General features: G+C 46.6%; 1 protein-coding gene across 1 annotated transcript in view; it reads left to right on the top strand.

Annotated features, from left to right (window-relative positions):
- Window positions 1–21,861, top strand: part of LOC134945655 (3-oxoacyl-[acyl-carrier-protein] reductase FabG-like) — a 50,550-nt gene extending 28,689 nt beyond the window's left edge. Inside the window, exons 4-8 of the mRNA XM_063935093.1 lie at window positions 11,584–11,677; window positions 15,664–15,733; window positions 15,817–15,853; window positions 18,162–18,225; window positions 21,506–21,861. Coding sequence (XP_063791163.1) covers window positions 11,584–11,677; window positions 15,664–15,733; window positions 15,817–15,853; window positions 18,162–18,225; window positions 21,506–21,664 — 424 coding nt within the window. The 3' untranslated portion in view covers window positions 21,665–21,861. The remainder of the gene's footprint in view (window positions 1–11,583; window positions 11,678–15,663; window positions 15,734–15,816; window positions 15,854–18,161; window positions 18,226–21,505) is intronic.
- The last annotated feature ends 535 nt before the right edge of the window (window positions 21,862–22,396 follow it).

The following is a 22,396-nucleotide window of genomic DNA, read 5'->3' as shown; positions in this document are numbered from 1 at the left end:
GTTTAGGCAGCGGGGAAGGGAGGGTTAGGCATCCTTGGGAAGGGTTAGGTTTAGGCAGCGGGGAAGGGAGGGTTAGCCACCCTTGGGGAGGGTTAGGTTTAGGCAGCGGGGAAGGGAGGGTTAGGCACCCTTGGGGAGGGTTAGGTTTAGGCAGCGGGGAAGGGAGGGTTAGGCACCCTTGGGGAGGGTTAGGTTTAGGCAGCGGGGAAGGGAGGGTTAGGCATCCTTGGGAAGGGTTAGGTTTAGGCAGCGGGGAAGGGAGGGTTAGGCACCCTTGGGGAGGGTTAGGTTTAGGCAGCGGGGAAGGGAGGGTTAGGCACCCATGGGGAGGGTTAGGTTTAGGCAGCGGGGAAGGGAGGGTTAGGCACCCTTGGGGAGGGTTAGGTTTAGGCAGCGGGGAAGGGAGGGTTAGGCACCCTTGGGGAGGGTTAGGTTTAGGCAGTGGGGAAGGGAGGGTTAGGCACCCTTGGGGAGGGTTAGGTTTAGGCAGCGGGGAAGGGAGGGTTAGGCACCCTTGGAAAGGGTTAGGTTTAGGCAGCGGGGAAGGGAGGGTTAGGCTCCCTTGGGGAGGGTTAGGTTTAGGCAACTGTAAGTAAGGGTTAAGGTAGAGGGCAGAGGAGGGTTGGGCTACTTTAGACGGGACTGTTTGGATTCTGATGGACGGGATACCGGCGTTGTCGGTATAATGACCGCCGGCAGCGCATCCATCAGGAAGTCTACTGAACCCGTGGAAGGTGATAACGCAGGAGCCAATCATTACAGGTTTGAAAAATGACAGATTGGCTGGTGCGTTATCACCTTCCACTTATCACTGCTTTATCACTTCTCCATACTTAATACATCTGCCCCAATAGTTGGTATATAGCCGGGCGGCGTTTCTCCATGTGCTTTGTAGTGGTATGGAGCCTGGCAGCCATTCTCCGTGCGCCCGCTGGTCAGTGCAGTGGTACCCTCCCGCTCCCCTGCTGTGTATGCCGATGTCTGAATACACGGAGTCTCAGGGCCGGGACAGCGCTGTGCTTGGCAGCAGGGGGCCGCAGGCAAATCAGATGGCAAGGGCTGCCACAGGGCCCCCTGGCAGAGGCCTTGCTAGCCCGCACCTAAAACCGTCCCTGTATACAACAATGTAACGTTCCACTTCTGGCATGTCACGTGATAAAGCTGCCTCCGCAGTATAACATACCAAGCACGTTGCTACGGGAGATACATCAGGCAGTAAGCTGGGTTCCTCTCAGACAATCTAGCACCTATACTGTATCTGTATACTGTAGCTTCCTGTCACACAGACCACACACGTTATAGAATCCGCTGTAAATCTGATTCTACCACAGAACAGCTGAACCCGTTTTACAAGTGTAAGAATTGGACACATACAGGGGCGTATTTATGCAGAATATCCACCGAAAGCTCTAGTCACTGGCTTAAGTAATTAAGCAGTGCCAGTTCTACCCCTTGTGGCGCACCGGGCGAAAATAGGGGCGTGGCTTCATACAGGGGCATGGTCAGTTATGCCCCCTGTAGAGTTGTGCCTCCATTTGTGCCCCCTGTAGAGTTGTGCCCCCAGGAGAGTTGTACCCCCAGTTGAGAAGTGCCGCTTACAAAAAAAATAAATGAATACTCGCCATCCCCGCTCCTGATTCCCGACCGCTGCTGACCTCCGCTGGCGCCGCTCCTCGGATCTATGGGAGAGACGTCATGACGTCTCTCCCATAGCACAGCATAGACACTAGAGGTCAGTTATGACCCCTAGCTTCTATGTGCCGGTCCCACAATGCCGTGCGGTGCGCGATGACATCATCACTCACAGCAAAGGTCCTCTCCATGAAGGGAAACTAGACGGGTAGCGTCTAGTTTTCTTCGCAGTGGGGGGGACCAGGGGGCACTGACCAACAGTAGCGGATCTTGCCATGCGGGGGCACCCTCTGGATGGCGGTGGCACCCTCCAGAAGGTGGGGCCCCGGGCAAAAATTCTGTGTGCCCATAGCAAGATCCGCTATTGTAATTGAGTAATGTATCCTACTAATAAGACGGAATCACAGCAGGTATCTCCGATATCCTCATTAACTTATAAGGGATGACATCATAACAGCGACAATGTTACTAAAGCAGTTCTTCTCACACTGTGTGCCTAGGCTCCCTGGGGTGACGTGAGGCTCTTCCAGGGGTGACTCGGGTTGGTGGCCTAGGCTTCAAACTAAATTATTTATGGTCAAAGTGATAGGCAAATACAGAGCTGGTGTCTGCCAGTCATAACACATGTAGACAATCGGAGCGCAGCTGCAAGTAACTGGGTGACCGGCACAATTTACTTCATTTCCGATTTTTTTTTCTCCAAAAAATTTATCAAAAAGGTGCTTATTAGGGTGATTGCCGCTGGAATCTGGCTGTGATTTCTAGAGGGCAGATGCGTCTGAAAACCGCTGATGCAGAGATTATATAAAAGGATCTATGGGGGTTATTCCGAGTTGATCGTAGCTGTGCTAAATTTAGCACAGCTACGATCATGTTCCCTGACATGCGGGGGAACGCCCAGCACAGGACTAGTCCGCTCCGTATGTCAGCGAGCGAACTGGTAAGAATGACCCCCTATACTAGAAGCTTGCATCATCATGAAACAAAATACATTTGAATAAAAATGTGAACCCAAGTAACGCGGGCCGCTGGCTATCGCTGACTCTCTGCGCACTCTCTCCGGGGATCTTAAACTTCACTCCCCCACCACCCACCACCACCTATTTATTTTAATTCACCATTACTTTGTTTTATTCTTCTACCTTTTTAATATTTCTCCTATTTGTACATTGTATCTCCTTAATCTGAATATTAGGGGTCATTCCGAGTTGTTCGCTCGTTGCCGATTTTCGCAACGGAGCGATTAATGCAAAAATGCGCATGGTACGCAGTGCGCATGCGCTAAGTATTTTAGCTCAAAACTTAGTAAATTTACTCACGGCAGAACGAAGAATTTTCATCGTTGAAGTGATCGGAGTGTGATTGACAGGAAGTGGGTGTTTCTGGGCGGAAACTGGCCGTTTCCTGGGAGTGTGCGGAAAAATGCAGGCGTGTCAGGGAAAAACGCGGGAGTGTCTGGAGAAACGGGGGAGTGGCTGGGCGAACGCTGGGTGTGTTTGTGACGTCAAACCAGGAACTAAACGGGCTGAGCTGATCGCAGTGTAGGAGTAAGTCTCGAGCTACTCAGAAACTGCTAAGAAATTTCTATTGGCAATTCTGCTAATCTTTCATTCGCAATTCTGCTAAGCTAAGATACACTCCCAGAGGGCGGCGGCTTAGCGTGTGCAATGCTGCTAAAAGCAGCTAGCGAGCGAACAACTCGGAATCACCCCCATTGTAAGATGCTGCGGCTGACATACCTTAGTAATAGCCCTTCCACACCGCATTGGTACCAGCCTGGTATATTGCCGGGGCGACACGGGTCGCTGTGCAGTGTGATAATTGAGTTGAACTGAACTAATATATAAGTGATGTGGTTTCCCCTGGCTGATCTATGGGGGTTGTCATGTACACAGCCGCCAGGTAACTCTGTCCCCATGTCTGACATCAGACAGGAATCTGCAGTATCTCAGGCATGCTGAGTGGCCCTGACAGTGCCCGAGGCTCGCACGTTTCATAGCTTTCCCTACAGCCGGAGACCATGTGTAATGGTTTTCAGCAATGAACTTGTGTCTGGCATTCACCCCTGTTTTCTACGTTACGAAGTTTATCACGATCCTTTGTCTTTTCCATTATGGAGGACTGAGCTGCTGAATACCTCTGATTTATCTCCTGTTATATGGAAATTGTATGTTTGCCCCCTTGTGACGCCTTTTATAAAAATGTGCTGGTTGTCGGAATTTATGAATTCAATATATATAAAAAGTTACAATAACACACGGGCCAGTGTATATAGACATATAACTAAACTAGTATAAAATATTGGCTCATAGCAGAATATCTTTAATATAATATTAAAACATTTAATTCTCATGCATAAGGCAAAAAACAGTATAAGAAAACCTTGTTAGTATTATTTATTTTTAGTATATTCTCCATACTGTTAAACCCCAAAGTCTTATGTTAAGAAATCCAAATCGTTAATTCTTAACTTTGGGGGTAATTCCAAGTTGATCGCAGCAGGATTTTTGATAGCAATTGGGCAAAACCATGTGCACTGCAGGGGAGGCAGATATAACGTGTAGAGAGAGTAAGATTTGGGTGGGTTATTTTGTTTCTGTGCAGGGTAAATACTGGCTGCTTTATTTTTACACTGCAAATTAGATTGCAGATTGAACACACCCCACCCAAATCTAACTCTCTCTGCACATGTTATATCTGCCTCCCCTGCAGTGCACATGGTTTTGCCCAATTGCTATCAAAAATCCTGCTGCGATCAACTTGGAATTACCCCCTTTGTACAGAACACGTAGTGTAGAAATAATACTTTGTTTCAACGTTCTGAGAGGTCAACGTAGAAATATCCATCAGGTCTCAATGTGTAGCACTAGCAATGCATATCCTGTATTTACCTCCCCACTGCTGGTAACTGCTTATATTGCAGCTTCACAGAAGAATCTGTGTTTTCCCTCACAAGCCGCCATCAGAGGACGTCTTGGGTAAAAGACACAGAGATACTGGTTTAGGGGTCAATGCATGCATTATAGTTGCTGTATTCATTGGCAGGTATATAAAGGACACAGATGTATAATATATTATTGGCAAGCTCTGATATTAGAAGAGACCGGTCTGAGTCTTAGGCAAAACAAACTTAGGGGATAATTCACACCTGATCGCAAGGCGGCCGATTATCGACCGACTGTGCATGTGTACGGATCGCAATGCGCAGGCGCGAGGCCAAACTGCAAAAGAATCCAGTGAATTTTTTGATCGCTAGGTGAACGCAGGCTGATTGATAGCATTTAGGGGGGGGGGGGTAACTGGACATTTCTGGGAGTGTCAGGAACAACGCAGGCGTTCCCAAGTGTTTTCAGGGCGGGTGTGTGACGTCAGCTCCGGCCCCGATCACCCTGATTCTATCGCACTGTAGGAGTAAGTCCTGGGCTGCGCACAGACTGGAAAATCATTGGATGGTGAGTGAGTTGTGAATGGATTTGCAGCTGACCGGCGTTTGCACAGATTTTCGCACAGTGTACGCAGACTTGCACGGGGCGGATTTTCACTTTGGCTGGCGGTGACTATCTGATCGCAAACATAAGCAAATTCACAGAGGAGTGATCAGGTCTGGATTAGGCCCTTAGTGCTTCACACATATTCTGATGTATGATAGAAGATTAGATGGAGATAGAGAATTAGCAATGTGTATAGGTCCGGTATATCGCCCAGCAATTGGGGATGATATCACCCAGTCAGGTGTCTGCGGTCCGTATGTTCCCGCTTTTGAGAGCTCCTCATATGAGCAGGCAAAATGGTGTATCCTGGGATTCTGATGTTTTTCTACCAAGTTTTAAAGCTGGTCTGGATCCAGGGGGTCATTCAGACCCGATTGCTGCTGTGCGTTTTCGCACAGAAGCAATCGGGTCTGAACTGCGCCGGCGCTGCAGTGCACCGGCGCATGCCAGACAGCCGACGGCTGTCTTAGCATTGCGATTGCCTCCGGGCTGGGCAACACAGGCATGGCTGGACCGTTGGGGGGGTGGGTGGGCCGCGGCGGCTGCGTGACGTAAGATGCAGCTGCTGTGGCCCAGGCAGCTATGAGCAGGTGCTGCGCTGGCTGGGAGTTACTCCTAAAGTACAAAAGCATCGCCGTCGTGCGATGCTTTTGTACTTGTGCATGGTGGTGGGGGTGGGGGGTCGACCCTGACATGCGAGGCTGACTAGGCCTGTGCTGGGCGTCCCTCCGCATGTCAGGGAAGATGATCATAGGTGTGCTTAATTTAGCACATCTACAATCAGATCTGAATCACCTCCCCAGAGCGTCCAATATGTGGTTTCCAAAATGGGCTTTGTTGACCCAGGTGGTGACTCAACGCGTTTCAGTGTGGAACAATCAACACCTTCATCAGGAACTCCCTCCTATTTGATTATAGAATTTGTTTGGTGTATAGTATGCATTTTGTTCAATTACTCCCCAAATGCCGGATTAATGGGGAGTACCCCCAGGCCCCCCCTCTTTCAGGGGGCCCCTCCCAGCAGCAGCTGCTCTGATCCAGCTCCGGCGATGCTATCCAATAACAATTCTGCTTGCTTCCAGGTTTGTTCGCCAGCAGCAGTAGTGGGGCCTGGAGAGAAGTAGAATCGTCCCCTATGCCTCCACCTGTTTCTCTGTACCCACTTGCTCGCACCACTCCTCCACCTGTGGTGGCCAGTAGATGGCGCTGTGTAACTGACACGGGCGGATGAGATGTCATGTCGTCCAATCCCCCAAGAGGATCAGGAGACCGACTGTCACATGACCTCCCCCTTCATCCTGCCCCCTCACAATCCCAAGGGTCAGCATGCCAACCAACATGGACTATTTCCACTTGTGGGTGTCCACTACACTCAGAGTGGGAATAGAACTCTGTCGCCACCGAGCCCGTGAGTGCCCCCCCCCCCCCCCTGCTGGCATTACGCTGCCGGGATCCCAGCGGAGGTATGCTGCTCGGCGTTCTCCTGACTGCCGGTCACGCATACCACACCCTCTGGGAGGACTGAGCTGAACGCAGCCCCCTGCCAGTCAGCATACGTCAGTCAGCGGTAAAGGTATCAGGGCGTTAAATAATTAAATGTACTTTATAAAGGGTGAGGGAAAGATAAGATCATTAAAGATATAATTGGTGGGGGGGGAGATCATTAAATATGAAAGAGGTGGAGGTTAGAGGGGGGTGACCTCACGTTATCTCTGACTTTTTCGGATGGGCACTGCAGGGCGCAGTAATCAGGGCGCAGTAATTTAACACATTCGACTGCCACCACCTGTGTCTACCGTAAATAATAAAGAAATGGGGAGTCACGGGCCCAACACACCTGTATATACGAAGCGCACATGGCTTAGCCATATCCGCATCCATGAAGTCTGGGATAACACTCTCTGCTTCGGCAATCTATAATAATGTATTATTAATATCCCCCAATTGCATGGGCTCAGCAATACAGACATCCACACAGTATCGTTGTATGCCTACTGTTTCAGCGGGTGTAGTATGATTGACTGACGGATTAGACGCCAGAGGTCACAATACCTATGAAGGCATCGCAATGTTTGAAATCCCGACAGGAGCGAGTTTAGTATGTTACCCCCTCTCCCCTACCCCCGAACCCTAAATTACTGCAGCCTAACATTGCCCAGGTGGGGCCTGAACTTAACCTCTCCTTCCCTGCTGCCTAACCCTCCCCCTTAGTGCCTAAATCAAACCTCCCCCGGTGATGCCTATATATATATATATATATATATATATATATATATAACCTGTTTATGACACATTACGAGAATACATACTTGTTGCCCAGATACGGGCATAAAATTTTCTTTTTTTTAAACAATTCATAGATGACATTTTTCTGCTTTGGGAGGGTACTGAACTTGAATTTACCGATATGGTGGATCAGCTCAACTCACTGGATAGTCTCATTAGATTTACCTACTCTGTGTCAGCTACTACCATTAATTTTCTGGATGTAAGTATCATTAAAACGGGAAACCGTTTAGACACCACCCTGTTTCGTAAGTTGACAGATCGCAACTTGACTTTACATGCGAGTAGTCACCATCCTCCGGCACTCAAAGAAGGTTTACCAGTATCTGAGAGCAATGAGGATTAATTCCACCTCAACACTCAGAGACCAACAATGTTCTGTAATAACCACCCGTTTTTTGGAACGAGGGTACTCTAAACAGGTACTCGCCCGGTGTCTACATAAAGCAAATAGTATCTTTAATGGACAGCAGGCCAAAAGTACTACGCGTGAGAAACTGATGATTTTTTTCTACCCAATTTGATGGTTCCTCTGATGTAACTAGAAAGGCGCTTCGGAAACATTGGCCAATACTAGCATCTGACAATAACTTGCCCTTTACTAGGGTACCAGCCCCAATGGTGGCGTACAAACGGGGAGCTAATCTTAAACAACTTCTGATGAGGCCAACTTTATTCCCCGGACAGACAAAGTCTAATATTCATCTGATGCAGGCTAAACCTGGGAGCTTTTCTTGTGGGGGATGCACTACATGCAGATCAATGATAACTGGCCCTGTTCTATATCACCCTCACACAGGGAGAAAAATCCCCATCAAGTTTCATCGTCATTGTCGTTTGGATTATGTCATTTATCTTTTAAAATGTCCATGTGGACTCTGTTACGTCGGACTGACAACACGTCCATTCTGTGATCGGATGGCCAACCACCGGTCGTCCATCCACACGGCTTTACTTTCTGGCCTTTCAGACAAACCGGTGGCACGACACTTTGTGTCGGCAAGACATCAAGTAGCTGCTCTGAAATGCCAGCTCATTGATTGGGTTCCTCCACCCCAAGCTGGTGGAGACCGTACATTACTCCTTAAGCAAAGGGAAAGTTTCTGGATACATAAACTTAATACGGTAGCCCTAGGGGCCTCAATGAGGCCAATCCTCTTAATATCTTTTTATAAGGGCATTCATTAGTGTCTTGGACAGGTGTACATTCTCTTTACAACTGTGTGTGATGGTACTTTCCACTGTTTTTGGATGGTACCCTATATTCGATACACCTGTATCGAATAGCCTTAATGTACAAATGCTAGTATTCTTTACTGACTTTAAGGTTTAATGTATGGCATTACTGTATTCTCAAATTTCTTATATAGACCTAGTACTTTATGTTTGATTTTTGTTTGTATATATGTTTTGTTTGTAATCCCGGAGTCAACCCAGGTCCTTGACAGAACGTAAGGAGGGCAACTGGCCAATCACCCCTCCAGCCTATATATCAGATTCACTGTTGTTCTATTAGCACTAAATGTCCTGTATTAACATTTACATTGTTATTTGCATTTATTTTTATGGCAGTTGACCTGAGCATTTTGATTAATTATTAACTAGGCTGGAGTGGTTTTTGGTTATACTGCCCTCCTAGGTAATGTTCTTTTTTACAATTTGTTTACAGTATAAATCTTTCTCCTATTGGGATTCCCTTTATGATTGACAGCTTTATTCACCTCTTGTGCGCCTATTGAGGTATGACGTCATTTCCGGTATAGCGGGATTATATGGCACTAACCAGTGTCATTATTACATCTCCACATTTATTTGTAGTGGACTTCGCTTACTTTAATTCCCCTTAAGGTATTTTTTACTTTGTTTCCATTACTCACCTCATACACGATCGTAGCGCTTCTCTTTTAGTCCATACTTATGCGCCTCTGTCTATACAGCCCCATGTGACATTTAGAGTTTGAGATTACCCTTCTTAGTTGTTTTACTAGTTTTTTTAGTGCCTGTGTGCAACCTTAATTGGCACTTCCTGTTCTAATCCCTTAAATAAATACATTTTTGGAGTATCTAACCGGGCCACTTTTTTGATGTAGTGTTATATACAGGTAATTAATTAGGCGTACTGCCATTATTGGTATAATTATCTTTCTCTGAGGTGAGCGGTGAGGTGGATGTTTCCCTGATTACACTAGCAGGTGGACCTTATGTATAATCAATGTTATAGCATTTCACTTTTGTATTTCTTAGCCATTACCGTCTGTCACAAGGGCCTGGGAGGCACTGGTGGTGTTGGAGTAGGTGATTTGGTTAATTATGTGATATAGGGTGTAATTCCAAGTTGATCGCAGCAGGTTTTTTGATAGCAATTGGGCAAAACCATGTGCACTGCAGGGGGGCAGATATAACATGTGCAGAGAGAGTTAGATTTGGGTGGGTTATTTTGTTTCTGTGCAGGGTAAATACTGGCTGCTTTATTTTTACACTGCAAATTAGATTGCAGATTGAACACACCCCACCCAAATCTAACTCTCTCTGCACATGTTACATCTGCCTCCCATGCAGTGCACATGGTTTTGCCCAATTGCTAACAAAAATCCTGCTTGCGATCAACTTGGAATTAGGCCCATTGATTTTTATTGTTTTTAATTGTTTATAATTTAGATGTTGTGAAGTGCCTATCTTGATAAAGGTCCACACATGGACTGAAACGTCGAATGTTATCGGCATCACCCTTGAACCTGATTAAACAAAGTTGACACAATCGATGATTCCAGAGACTGATTTTGGCGAGAGTGCACCTTCCATTTCGGTGGTTGTTGCGGTATATTAGTGGCCATATACGGTCATTAGGAGCACCCGCATACTAATAACTTTGAATTGATGAGAGTGCAGGACAATCTGTGGATATATATATATATATATATATATATATATTTAAGCAAATTGAACATAAAATTAGGATTAAATGTACAGCCTTAACACGCAGCTAATTCTGTCCAGAGGGGACGGTAAGGAAATGTAGAGTCTACAGGTTAGAACTCCCATTCGACAGGGATCCCTCCGTTCAACCAACAGCAATAGGTGTCCATACTTTTTATTAGCAGAGTATCACACGTTTGGTGAGGTCATCTGAGGCCCTGCTGATTGGTTGATTGGCAAAGTAATCCGGGGACCTCCCATAACTTGCTCTTAAAATGTATAAGTCACATTCACATAACTTGTCATAACTTCCCCCGCAAGAGGATGATCTAAAATATGGGGCGTCTATATTACTATCTGCTATTTTAGCACCCTCTACTATGCACAAAATAATCGGTTATCTGCACTGTATCTGGTGCTTGTGCGGAAGCAGGGAGTCGGGGTGCCATTCTCTTCTGGCAGATAGGGTGAGAGTGTCTGTGAATCATATACTGATGCCAGTGATGGAGAAGAAGCTGGAGAACTGTATAGAGACCTTGTGGAAGAGACCTCTGTTATTCTGTATGTTCCAGCAGTCCCAAACACTGAGGCTGCCGGATTCTTCCTGTGTGACCTATATATGCTGTATTGCGTTTTTCTATTTGCTCGCACATAAATATGACATCTTTATATGCAGTGTCAGACTGGGGCATGAAGGGCCCACCGGGGGGATGCAGTTATAGGGGCCCATACTTAGGGGTGTGGCTAGTCTACAAAGGGGGTGTGGCCAGCCTCCACACAGGCTTGAAATACACAATAGTCTAGTGCAGTGTAATGCAACATATCTACCATCTATAATACAAGTGCACAGTCTGGAACCTGATCCCTAGAGGAAGGAGTGGGCCCTCAGGCAGTGGGGCCTACCGGTGGTTTCCCTGGTACCCCTGTGGGCCAGTCCGACCCTGTTTATATGCTTTCTTCTGTCATGTCATCAGGTTGTTTTAAGCATACAGTATGTGTATTATTTTATTGGTCTTATTTATTATATTTCCATATACACATACCGTAATTTTTTTTATAAATATATTGTGCCAAATACCTCCTATTAGTGTATGTATCATTTTGTAAGCGTGAAACTTTTCCTTCTCTGTCTCATTATCTATCTATCTATCTATCTATCTATCTATCTATCTATCTATCTATCTATCTATCTATCTATCTATCTATCTATCTATCTATCGCTGCCTGTGAAGTGCCTCATCAGTCTGTTGCCTTCCAGGGCCCTGTTCCACCTCACTCACCTGGCCGTGCCTCATCTCATCCAGACCAGAGGGAGCATCGTGAATGTGTCCAGCGTTGCCGGGCAGAGATCTGTGAGTAAATTTCATCTCCGTAACGAGCTGTTGAAATTGCTTCGGGGAAATACAGTAAACACATTTTAGTCACATGCTGGAAAGATATAAATGGGGTACAATGATACTTTCCTCTCCAGTAACATGCTGGCTCTGTTTGGTCCATTCCAGAATGGAGAAGAGCAGAGGAGGCTGCAGTCTCTCTAGACATCCCCATTACTGACACCGGCCAATCATCTGCCTCCTCACCAGTGGTTTCGTCCTCTTTTCAGTGGGAGTTATTCAGACCTGATCGCACGCTAGGTTTATTCGCTGCGCTGCGATCAGCTCAGAACTGCGCATGCAGCGGAGTGCGCAGGCGCGTCGCACGGGTACAAAGCAGATCACTGCTGTGCGATGGGTTTTACGAAGAATCCTTTTGCACGGCTGATCGCAAGGAGAGTGACAGGAAGAGGGCGTTTGTGGGTGGCAACTGACCGTTTTCTGGGAGTGTCTGGAAAAACGCAGGCGTGTCCAAGCGTTTGCAGGGCGGGTGTCTGACGTCAATTCCGGGACCGGACAGGCTGAAGTGATCGCAGCGGCTCAGTAAGGTCAGAGCTACTCAGAAACTGCACAAAACTTTTTTGTACCGCTCGGCTGCACAGGTGATCGCACACTTGCACAGCTACAATACACTCCCCTGTAGGCGGCGAATATCTGATCGCAGCGCTGCAAAAAGTAGCTAGCGTGCGATCAGGTCTGAATTAGGCCCAGTGTCCGTAATACAGTGAGCACATTTAAGCAATGCGTACCAAAGTTGTGATAGATCTTTTTAACCCATTGTTTTATCTCGGGAGGTTCCTGGACCCTGCAGATGCCGGGTTACCTCACTCTGCTGACTACCGCTTGCTCACTGTGCGCCCACCCCGTTGCGCCATGTCTTTTTTCTATATTTGAAGTGACCCAGTGCCGGGTCATCTCACCTCACTGTTGGGTAAGAGTAGGCTTGACATAATATCCCGTTAAACCGGGACACTCCTGGAGTACAGAGAACCTGTGTAACTCAGAGTAAGGGGACAGTACAGCAAGCCTAGGTACTTTAAGGGGTATAACTATGAAGGGGGAGATGTTTCGATACCTCTAAGGAGTGGAGAAGTGGACACGTGGATAAGTTGCCCATAGCACCCAATCAGCTTTTAACTATCATTTATCTAGAACATTCTAGAAACTTACGGTGGGTACACACTAGGCGATGTGCTCTCTGAGCGATGTTTCCTAGTGTTTCCCCTCCCGGGCCGGGCGGTCGGCGGCAGTGCGTACACACTGAGCGATATGATGACCATATAGCTCAGTGACATTACGCCAGGCCGTGCAGGCAGCTCTCAGCCGACCGTCCAAATTGAGCTGCATGCACGGCCGACAGCGAGGGACATTAACGACCAGCGGGACCGTCGATCACTCGTCGCCGCCACCGGCACACTTGCCGAGAAAGTAAACAACGTCGCTTAGGAAGGGTGAAAATGAGCGACGCCGTTCACTTGCTCAGCAAGTGTGTATGCTCCTTTACGGTTAGCAGCTGAGTAGACGCTAGTGGGGAACATTTCCTCTGCTATGGATAACCTGGAATAAATATTATTGAGACTCCACACAGCGTCATTCAGGTAACAAAAGAAAGGTAATAATAACAAAGGGTTTTGTACAGGGGAGGCACAATGAGCCTCTTTCAGACCTGATCACAGCAGCAGATTTGTTAGCAGTTGGGCAAAACCATGTGCACTGCTGGTGGGGCAGATGTAACATGTGCAGAGAGAGTAGATTTGGGTGGGGTGTGTTCAAACTGAAATCTAAATTGCAGTGTAAAAATAAAGCAGCCAGTATTTACCCTGCACAGAAACAATATAACCCACCCAAATCTAACTCTCTCTGCACATGTTACATCTGCCCCAACTGCAGCACACATGGTTTTGCCCATTAGAGAGAGATTTTGCTTTTGCGATCCATGCTGAACCAGGCCCTGTATCCTAATTATTTTCAAGGAAGTCTTTACAATGATGACTTATAATATTACATCATATTCATATTGTTGGTGCATACAAAGGGAAACTAGATTAGTAATTTTGCTGCAAATGAATTGGCATAAAGCGTCAGATTCCGCCTTATGATATGAGCAGCGAGGCACGGAGCAGTCACTCATATGGGAACCCTCCTTCTGTACCAGGACAGCGACTGACACAGGCGTATATGAAACGTCAGCGCCTGTAGGACCCTGGCATTCTCCTATTGCCGCATAGGGGATCTGACTAAGATGCATTGCAGCAATCATGTCTCTCTGTAAAGATGCACAAGCACCTGTATGCCGCGCATCAGAACACCCGGAACACGACTTTACTGCACTGTGCGTCTGTACAACCGCTTCAAAACCTGTGGCAGATGTAATAAGCCTGGAGAAGTGATAAACCAGTGATAAGTGCAAGGTGATAACGCACCAGCCAGTCAGCTCCAATATGTAAATTGACAGTTAGGAGCTGATTGGCTGGTGTGTTATCACCTTGCACTTATCACTGCTTAATCACTTATCCAGGCTTAATATATCTGCGCCCCCCCCGCCGCAGTTGCCTTTCATTGGGAGCCTCAAGTGCAATTTGCCCTGAAAAAGGAAACACATGACAAAAAGACGCCTAGGCATCCAATAATACGTCTGCCTCTGACTGAGGCCCTCACAGGGCAGAGAGCGACATCTCTTCTTCCCAATGCTCAACCAGTGAAGGTCATGCTGGGGCTTGCAGTTCTACCTCAGTTTGAGAGCGACAAGTTATTTGACAATTATAATATATTATATATCTTAGAGTACACGTAGCGCAGAATGAAAGGAGACACTGTCTCGTTCTTTATTTATATAGCAATTATAATGATTTCGTTAATGGTCTCCTGTTTACAGAATTGTACAACCATGCAGTAATTAGAGGTGCAGCCTAAACAAACACTCTACGGATAGAGCAGGCACCATCATCCCTCTTCCCAGCCCCGCAGCACGTCCTCGTCTTAGCGGAACATTTTTACACCCACATTTTTTAACTCATGAGCTTCAATAAAAACCTTTGTGAGGGATCTAAAGGATCACCATGAGCAATTACGTTGCAGACGTGGAAATACCCATACCATATCATATCTATCTATCATATCTATCTATCTATCTATCTATCTATCTATCTATCTATCTATCTATCTATCTATCTATCTATCTATCTATCTATCTATCTATATGTATATGTGTGTGTGTGTATATATATATATATATATATATATATGCACACTGTGTGTGTGTGTGTGTGTGTGTGTGTGTGTGTGTATATATATATGTGTGTGTATATATATATATATATATATATATAACTGTCTAAGGGAGCTAGACCCAATGATATCTTCCAGGATTTGACCACAATTCACTTAAAATATTTTTTTACATTTATTTATATAAAAGTATTCCACAATCACAGTGAATAACAAATGGCTGACATAATAAAAATACAGACATCAGATATGGAAACCGTATATTGCGGACAATTCGTTAATCCAATGTGGGTTTTCTTAATTAGTACATATTAGTACAATGAGGGTCAAGGTTGAATTTTATTTTCTGTGCATTGTTTGCATTTATCACGTTCTCTGCATTGCAGCTGCTACTCAGTAGGTCGCTCTGTTCTCCGCTCTGCAATCACAGCGGCATCTCCTAGCTGTAGCGATCTCTTATCCTGATGTCTCCTTCCATCTGATGTTCTTCTCCTAGATCAGTGGTTTCCATCCTCGGTCCTCAAGTAACCCCAACAGTTCATGTTTTCCAGGTCACCTAGCAGTGGAACAGGTGTAGTCATTACTCACTGACACATTTTAAAAGACCCACAGGTGGAGCAAATTATTTCACTTGCAGTCCTGTGAGGAGACCTGGAAAACATGAACTGTTGGGGGTACTTGAAGACTGCGGATGGGAACCACTGTCCTAGATGTAAGGTTCTATCTTTGTCTTTCAGTTCCCCGGGGTCCTGGCCTATTGCATGTCCAAGTCTGCGGTGGACCAGCTGACCAGATGTGCAGCTCTCGGTATGTCGGCCTCAGTGTACTATAGGTCCATGATGGTGACGTGCTACACTCCACTTACACAATGTGTCTTTGTTTCTTCTTAGAGCTGGCGAGTAAGCAGGTCCGCGTCAACGCTGTCTGGTCAGTAACATTAAGAACGTTGGTTGCATTGATTTATTCCTAGAAAGTCGCAATATAGGAAGTGGGTTCCCTAGTATAATATAGAGGGTATGGTGATCCAGTCTGTGGACCCATGTTACACCCTTCTGACCATCTCTGGGGGTCTGCACCTGGACAGTGAAGCCCTGGTTCATAACCAATACCCTGCTCTTAGATTATGGTGAATGCAGGAAAGGCCTCTGCACCAACCCCCCCACCTCCACGCCCGTACATGCTGCACTCCCAGAAACGGCAATACTTATATATAAATGACTTTTGTGCAGCCGGTGTGGCCTATAGACAGTGGTCATTCAGTCAGTCCATGCTAGGGAATGTACAGTAGGGATATAGCACCATTTTCCATAACCAAGTCACTGTCGCCTGGGTGATTGTGGGGGAAAGCGCTTTCTCCGGCATTGTTCCAGAGTGTCATGTGTATACGCTCAATTAGATTCAGATAGGGATGATCGATTTGTTTTTTTAAAAGTCCAAACTCACCCAAATTTAGGGGATCCGCATCGAACCAAGTTCTGATTTGGAGCTTCCCGTGCGTCGGAACTCAGATTTAAGTACCGAACCGTCGGCTTTTGGTTTTAAGTCCCTCCCTGGTGATTCCAGGTGCCATTTCATTCAGTGCTCAGGGTCAGTGTGCAGGAATGGGGGAGAGTGACCGGGGATCGGGGACACGCTCCGCAGTCAGGACTGCCATGTGTCAGCCAGAAACGCACTTTGTATATTTGCACATGAGCAGTCGCAGGGAACTCTGTCAGTCTACTCAGTGAGTGCTATTAACAGGAGGGGACAGAAATGATTCGGAGCCACACGCCGCAGCTGCAACTGCTCGTGTCCTTTGTCATAGTCCCATCTGCAACTTTGTGCTAATGATAGAATAATCCCTTCACCAGTCTACGGTTGTGCTTGTGCCAGAGCCCAGACACTTTGTGCAACTTCAGATGCGGAAACACCTCTTGATGCATCTTCAAGCACAACCATCGATCACACTGTGTAAACTTACAACTGCCCCATGCTATGTGCAGACTCTCCGTCAGAGTATGGCGTCCAGTGTGAGCGATAAGGTGGAGGGGATCGTAACCAGTTCTGCAATACGTCTGCGACGTTCATATAATACACCCATAAAATGTGCCGTCTATGCGTGTCTGAATAGTCACTGCACAGGAATGTCCAGCACGTTTCCAAGATGCTTTGTTTCCCATGCGTCTCTATCACAACTGTGTCTCTGCGGGTGCATGCTGCGGGAATCTTGTGACGTGCAACTTTTTAGCAGCTTAGACGCATGCGCAGTTGAAAAGCCTAACGCACCAATCTTTGAAGACATAGGTATTTCCCAGCGTGGTTATAAAAATTTATATTAAAACCTCAGAGATGTTGTGTTGACTGACAAAATGCTGTGGGGTCCTGAAATATGGGGTGTCCCCGAATCAAAGGGAGCAGACCCCAGGATGGTCTGATTGAGGCTCATTATATTAACTAGACAACATCAGGAAAAAGAAAGGGTTCCTCTCCTCTGCAAAGTGCCCCCCCCCAGCACTGTAAGGTTAGGGTTCTAGCCCTATGGAAGGAAGAGGGGGTATCCTGAACCAACGTGGGGGAGTGACAGAAATCTGTAACCAGCAAGCGTTGCCACATTCTCCTCTGTTACCAGCAAAGGGTGGAATGGCGCAGTGCCCTTCCCTGTACCCTGTCACCTCTGCAACTGGCAGGATCATTCCCTACAGGATAATTTCCCTTTTCCTTATTACTATTTACATCATTAAATCAAAACTGATTTATTTGTGAGCTCTTAATTAAATAAAAAAAAAAAAAAAAAAAAAAGCGGACCATAAATGACTGCATATATATTCATACCCCATACATAAACCCTGATACAGTCAGTTATCACATGTGGTCACATAGCTGATTGTCAGGAGACCGACTCTCACAATACCGACGCCGGGATCCCGGCAGTTAGATGGCCGAGGGTGGGGGATGGGGGAGTGCAATGAAACCCCTTGCGGGCTCACTGCGCTTGCCACAGGTTCTGTTCCCACTCTATGAGTGTGGTGGACACCCACGAGTGGGAATAGTCCCTGTTGGTCGGCATGCCGACTGGCAGGATATTCAAGGGTCGGAATCCCAGTGTCTGTATTGTACCTGGCGGTCTCCTGAGCGCCGGCACATAACCGCATATGGCTGCTGTATTATAGTATTTGTCCAGACAATATATACAGTACTTATGTTATATCTCCGGCCTACTTACCTGTCATGTTGTGATTCTGTCTGTATCTCGCAGTCCGGGGGTGATTATAACCGACATCCACAGACGAGCCGGTCTGAATGAGGAGCAATATGCGCAGGTATAGTAAATTATTTATACACCGGTATGGCCATCCCTTTATTGGATTACTAAGTTTTGCATACCACCTAATCCTGTAATAAGTTGTCTACTGATAAATCTTAATCTTTAGCAGTGTACAGAGGCGGCTGCCGCCACCTTCCCATACTTGTGGCCGCATAGCGACTGTGACTAGCCACACCTGCGTGAGACCCATTCGCAGGAGCGTATGCACCCATGCAATCCTATAGACCGTGCGTGCGTAGGCAGTGCACTGCTGTATGCACAATAGTAGCCATAGGTGCCGATTTGTGTTTTTGTTGGTGGATGCTCGGCGGGAGGCGGCAGCGGGAATGAACGGGCGGCCGCAGCAGTGACTAATGCCCATTACACATTATGCCACACACCGTAATGCCCATTACACATTATGCCACACACCATAATGCCCATTACACATTATGCCACACACCGTAATGCCCATTACACATTATGCCACACCGTAATGCCCATGACACATTATGCCACACACCATAATGCCCCTTTATGCATTATGCCACACACTGTAACATCAATTACATATTATGCCACACACAGTTATGACCCTGACACCATTTTATGCCCCACACACAATAATGCCTCTTACAAATGATGCCACACAGTAAGGCTTCTAATTACTTTTAAATTACCTGCCTGTTGTCAGGGGTCTCATGCTTATTGCCAAGGGTTTCATGCACGTTGCCAGGTATGTCATGCGTCTTGCCAGGGGTCTTCTATGCATTGCAAGGGGTCTCCTTTGTGTTACCAGTGATTTCCTGCGCGTTGCCAGCGGTCCAGCAAAGTATGGGAGGGTGGCTTCTGGCATCACTAAATATACTGCTAGCCTGTGCAGCCCCAGCAGTGGATTGAGGCGCACTGGGGGCTGTGGAAACGCTTCCGTACACTGCAGTGTAAAATAATACCTTAAAATGTCCGCCGCCGGGGAGACAGGCGCTACAGGTCAAATGTGATCTCTAGCGTCTGTCTCCATCTTGGTGGCGGCCATTATTGGTGGGGTTTCTCACACTGCACTGTTAGTGGTGCCGAGAGGGGGGGGGGGTACAAATTACCCGGGCCCAGCTCTGATGGAGGGGCCCAGTGAGGGCCTCCTCCCCCTTACCGGGCAGCAGCAGCTCTTCTCCTCATCCCAGCACACTCTGCTGTGTTCTGGGGTGCAGTGTGGCCATGGAGGTACTTAAAATACTATTTATTTCAGTATTTTTTTTCTAAGGGTAAATGACCACACCTCCTGTGATTAGGCCACACCCCTTGAAAAGTACCTAGGCCCAGCCCAGCTCTCGCTCTGCCCTGTGCACTGTACGGAAGCGCTTCCGCTGCCCCCAGCGTGTCTCAATTCACTGCGGGGGCTGCGGGCGGCGGCTAGCGATAACTACTGTGGCAACGGCTGGTTCCGTGGGTGCTCGGGCACGGGAGTACCCACGGAATCTGCGCCTTTGCTAGTAACGGCAAATGACCAGCATCCAATTCAGCTGGGAACTGCAAGATGAAGATCTTGCAAGTTAATTCTGCAGTGTGCGACCTATGTAATGTGCGTGGGGTAATTATCCCTAAAAGTCAGAAATCAGCAGGACAGTGTAGGAGGCTGCTGGTGGCTATATGTCATGTACTGGAAGTGGTTACATGGTGTTGGTTTTTGCAACATTTCAAAACGCTTGCAATAATTAAAGCCAGCAAAGTGGTTCTGCAAATAAAATGTGTTTAGAGTGTTTTGTGGTACAGTAGAGTGTCTCTATAGTGATTTTTAAGTGTGTGTATATATATATATATATATATATATACAGGTATGGCAAAAAAAAAAAAAAAAACACCTGCAACTCCCATCTGCAAGCTCAAAAATCCCTTTTTGCAGTAATACATATGTATGTCCTAGATTATTAACCCGTTTTCCATCAATACAACACCCAACATACATGTCACCTGAAAAATGACGTGTGTATTGACCATATTTACTACTGTATATAAAAACCTCGTCATTATTCGTTGCTAGGAGAGACCCAGGGAACCGTGTTCCATCATTTTTACTTTTTACCTAACCTGGAGATGCAAACAACAATCTGTGTCAACTCTGATTGAGACCCGTGTCACATTAAGGCAGATTTCTAATTGAATAGGAAAACGTTGTGCCTCTGGGTCTTTAACCGTCTTTAAGCAATTTTATGGAAATTTGCGTTACATTGAATCGGCCTCCTTAATGTTACATTGAGATAAACCGCGCAGACTGAATCTGAGGTACAGTATCTCTTGGTGTACCTGTAGATGGAGATATTGGCCCTCATTCCGAGTTGTTCGCTCGTTATTTTACTTCGCTTCGGTGCGATTTTCCGCAAACTGCGCATGCACAATGTTCGCACTGTGGCTGCGCCAAGTAAATTTGCTAAAAAGTTTGGTATTTTACTCACGGCATTACGAGGTTTTTTCATCGTTCTGCTGATCGTAATGTGATTAACAGGAAGTAGGTGTTTCTGGGCAGAAACTGGACGTTTTATGGGAGTGTTTGGATAAACGCTGACGTTTCGGGGAAAAACGTGGGAGTGGCTGGAGAAACGGGGGAGTGGCTGGGCGAACGCTGGGTGTGTTTGTGACGTCAAACCAGGAACGAAAAGGACTGAACTGATCGCAGTGTAGGAGTAAGTCTCGAGCTACTCAGAAACTGCTAAGAATTTTCTTTTCACTATTTTGCTAATCTTTCGTTCGCTATTCTGCTAAGCTAAGATTCACTCCCAGAGGGCGGCGGCTTAGCGTGTGCAATGCTGCTAAAAGCAGCTAACGAGCGAACAACTCGGAATGAGGGCCATTATGTGGTAGCAGTTTTGGACTGGGTCGTCATGGGCCCACCAGGGAATGGTGTAGCCAGTCGCAATAGATGGAATTAGCCATTAGAGAGGACATGAACAGTAAAGGAGGGCCTCTTTATATAGACGGAGACATGTATGTGTCAGGCCCACCCACTTTAATTGTCAGGGGGCCTATCTTCATGTAGTTTCCACAGAAACAAAGCAAGCACTTGCGTTCATTCATAATACTGCTCCACCAAGTTACTGACCCCTAGAGGAGGGAGTGAGGCCGTCAGGCAGTGGGGCGCACTGGCGATTTCCCCTGTACACTTGTGGGCCAGTCCTACCCTCGGTGGTAGATCTAGGAATTAACCCCTCAATGATTAATATTAACTGATAATATATGAAATGTCCTAGCAATCTGAATTTACATCCGTCGCTTCACTGTGATCTTTCTTCTCACCCTCTCAGTATCTGAAGAACACCCAAAACACACACGCCCTGGGGCGACCCGGAACTGTGGATGAAGTGGCCCGAATGATCGCTTTTTTGGCTTCAGACGCTGCATCCTATATCACAGGAGTGACCATTCCTGTAGATGGGGGGCGCCACGCTATGTGTCCGCGGTGAGCCTGTGTGACAGAGAGTAAAGGATAATATGATACTGGAGTATTACAGAGAGTGACCTGTATGGGTGTGCGGGGGGCAAATGTCAGTACATCATAGACTGTAATACTTGTCACAGCATTAACACGTTATAACGTTGTGATTGTACCTTCTGCAATATTATAACAGGCCGCTGCTATAAATAAAAGCTTATAACAGTATTCATTCACACTCGCGCCTCTCCCTCCATGCCAACCACACTGCCTGGCGCAGCGGAGAGAGTCTAGCAATGGGTGTGTGCAACACAGTGATCATATCATCACTCTCCAGCCGCCATGGAGGAAACAAGAAAAAGGTAACCAGGGTTAGGATCGGGCGCAATTGGGTCGCTGTTCTAATGCTGCTGCTATATAATCAGGATCAGTCAGTCCTGTAAACCACAAATAACATACAACACAAAAAGCAGCGCTAATATTAATAGTAATAGTCTAAAAAACAGATGGATGGGATGAAGAGTACAAAATGTAATAAAAACAATTCATGTATTAAAGGTTAAAAAATCAGTAATAACACCGACATAAGCTGCTCGATTTTAAGTGTCCGTCCCTTTATCAAGTTACTGGACTGCAGATAGGTGCAGGAATCTGTAATAAGGGCTGACGGCACAGTCCAATGTTAACATTACCGCACAAGCACCGCTGGAGGCTGAGTCCCTTGAAGGAATTCCTTAAGATGGTAATGGTGCCAAGAAGCGAA

This window comes from Pseudophryne corroboree, chromosome 7 (genome assembly GCF_028390025.1).
Source record: "Pseudophryne corroboree isolate aPseCor3 chromosome 7, aPseCor3.hap2, whole genome shotgun sequence".
Lineage (NCBI taxonomy): Eukaryota > Metazoa > Chordata > Amphibia > Anura > Myobatrachidae > Pseudophryne > Pseudophryne corroboree.
The sequence above is the reverse complement of the archived record's forward strand: the minus strand, read 5'-3'. Positions and strand labels throughout refer to the sequence as shown.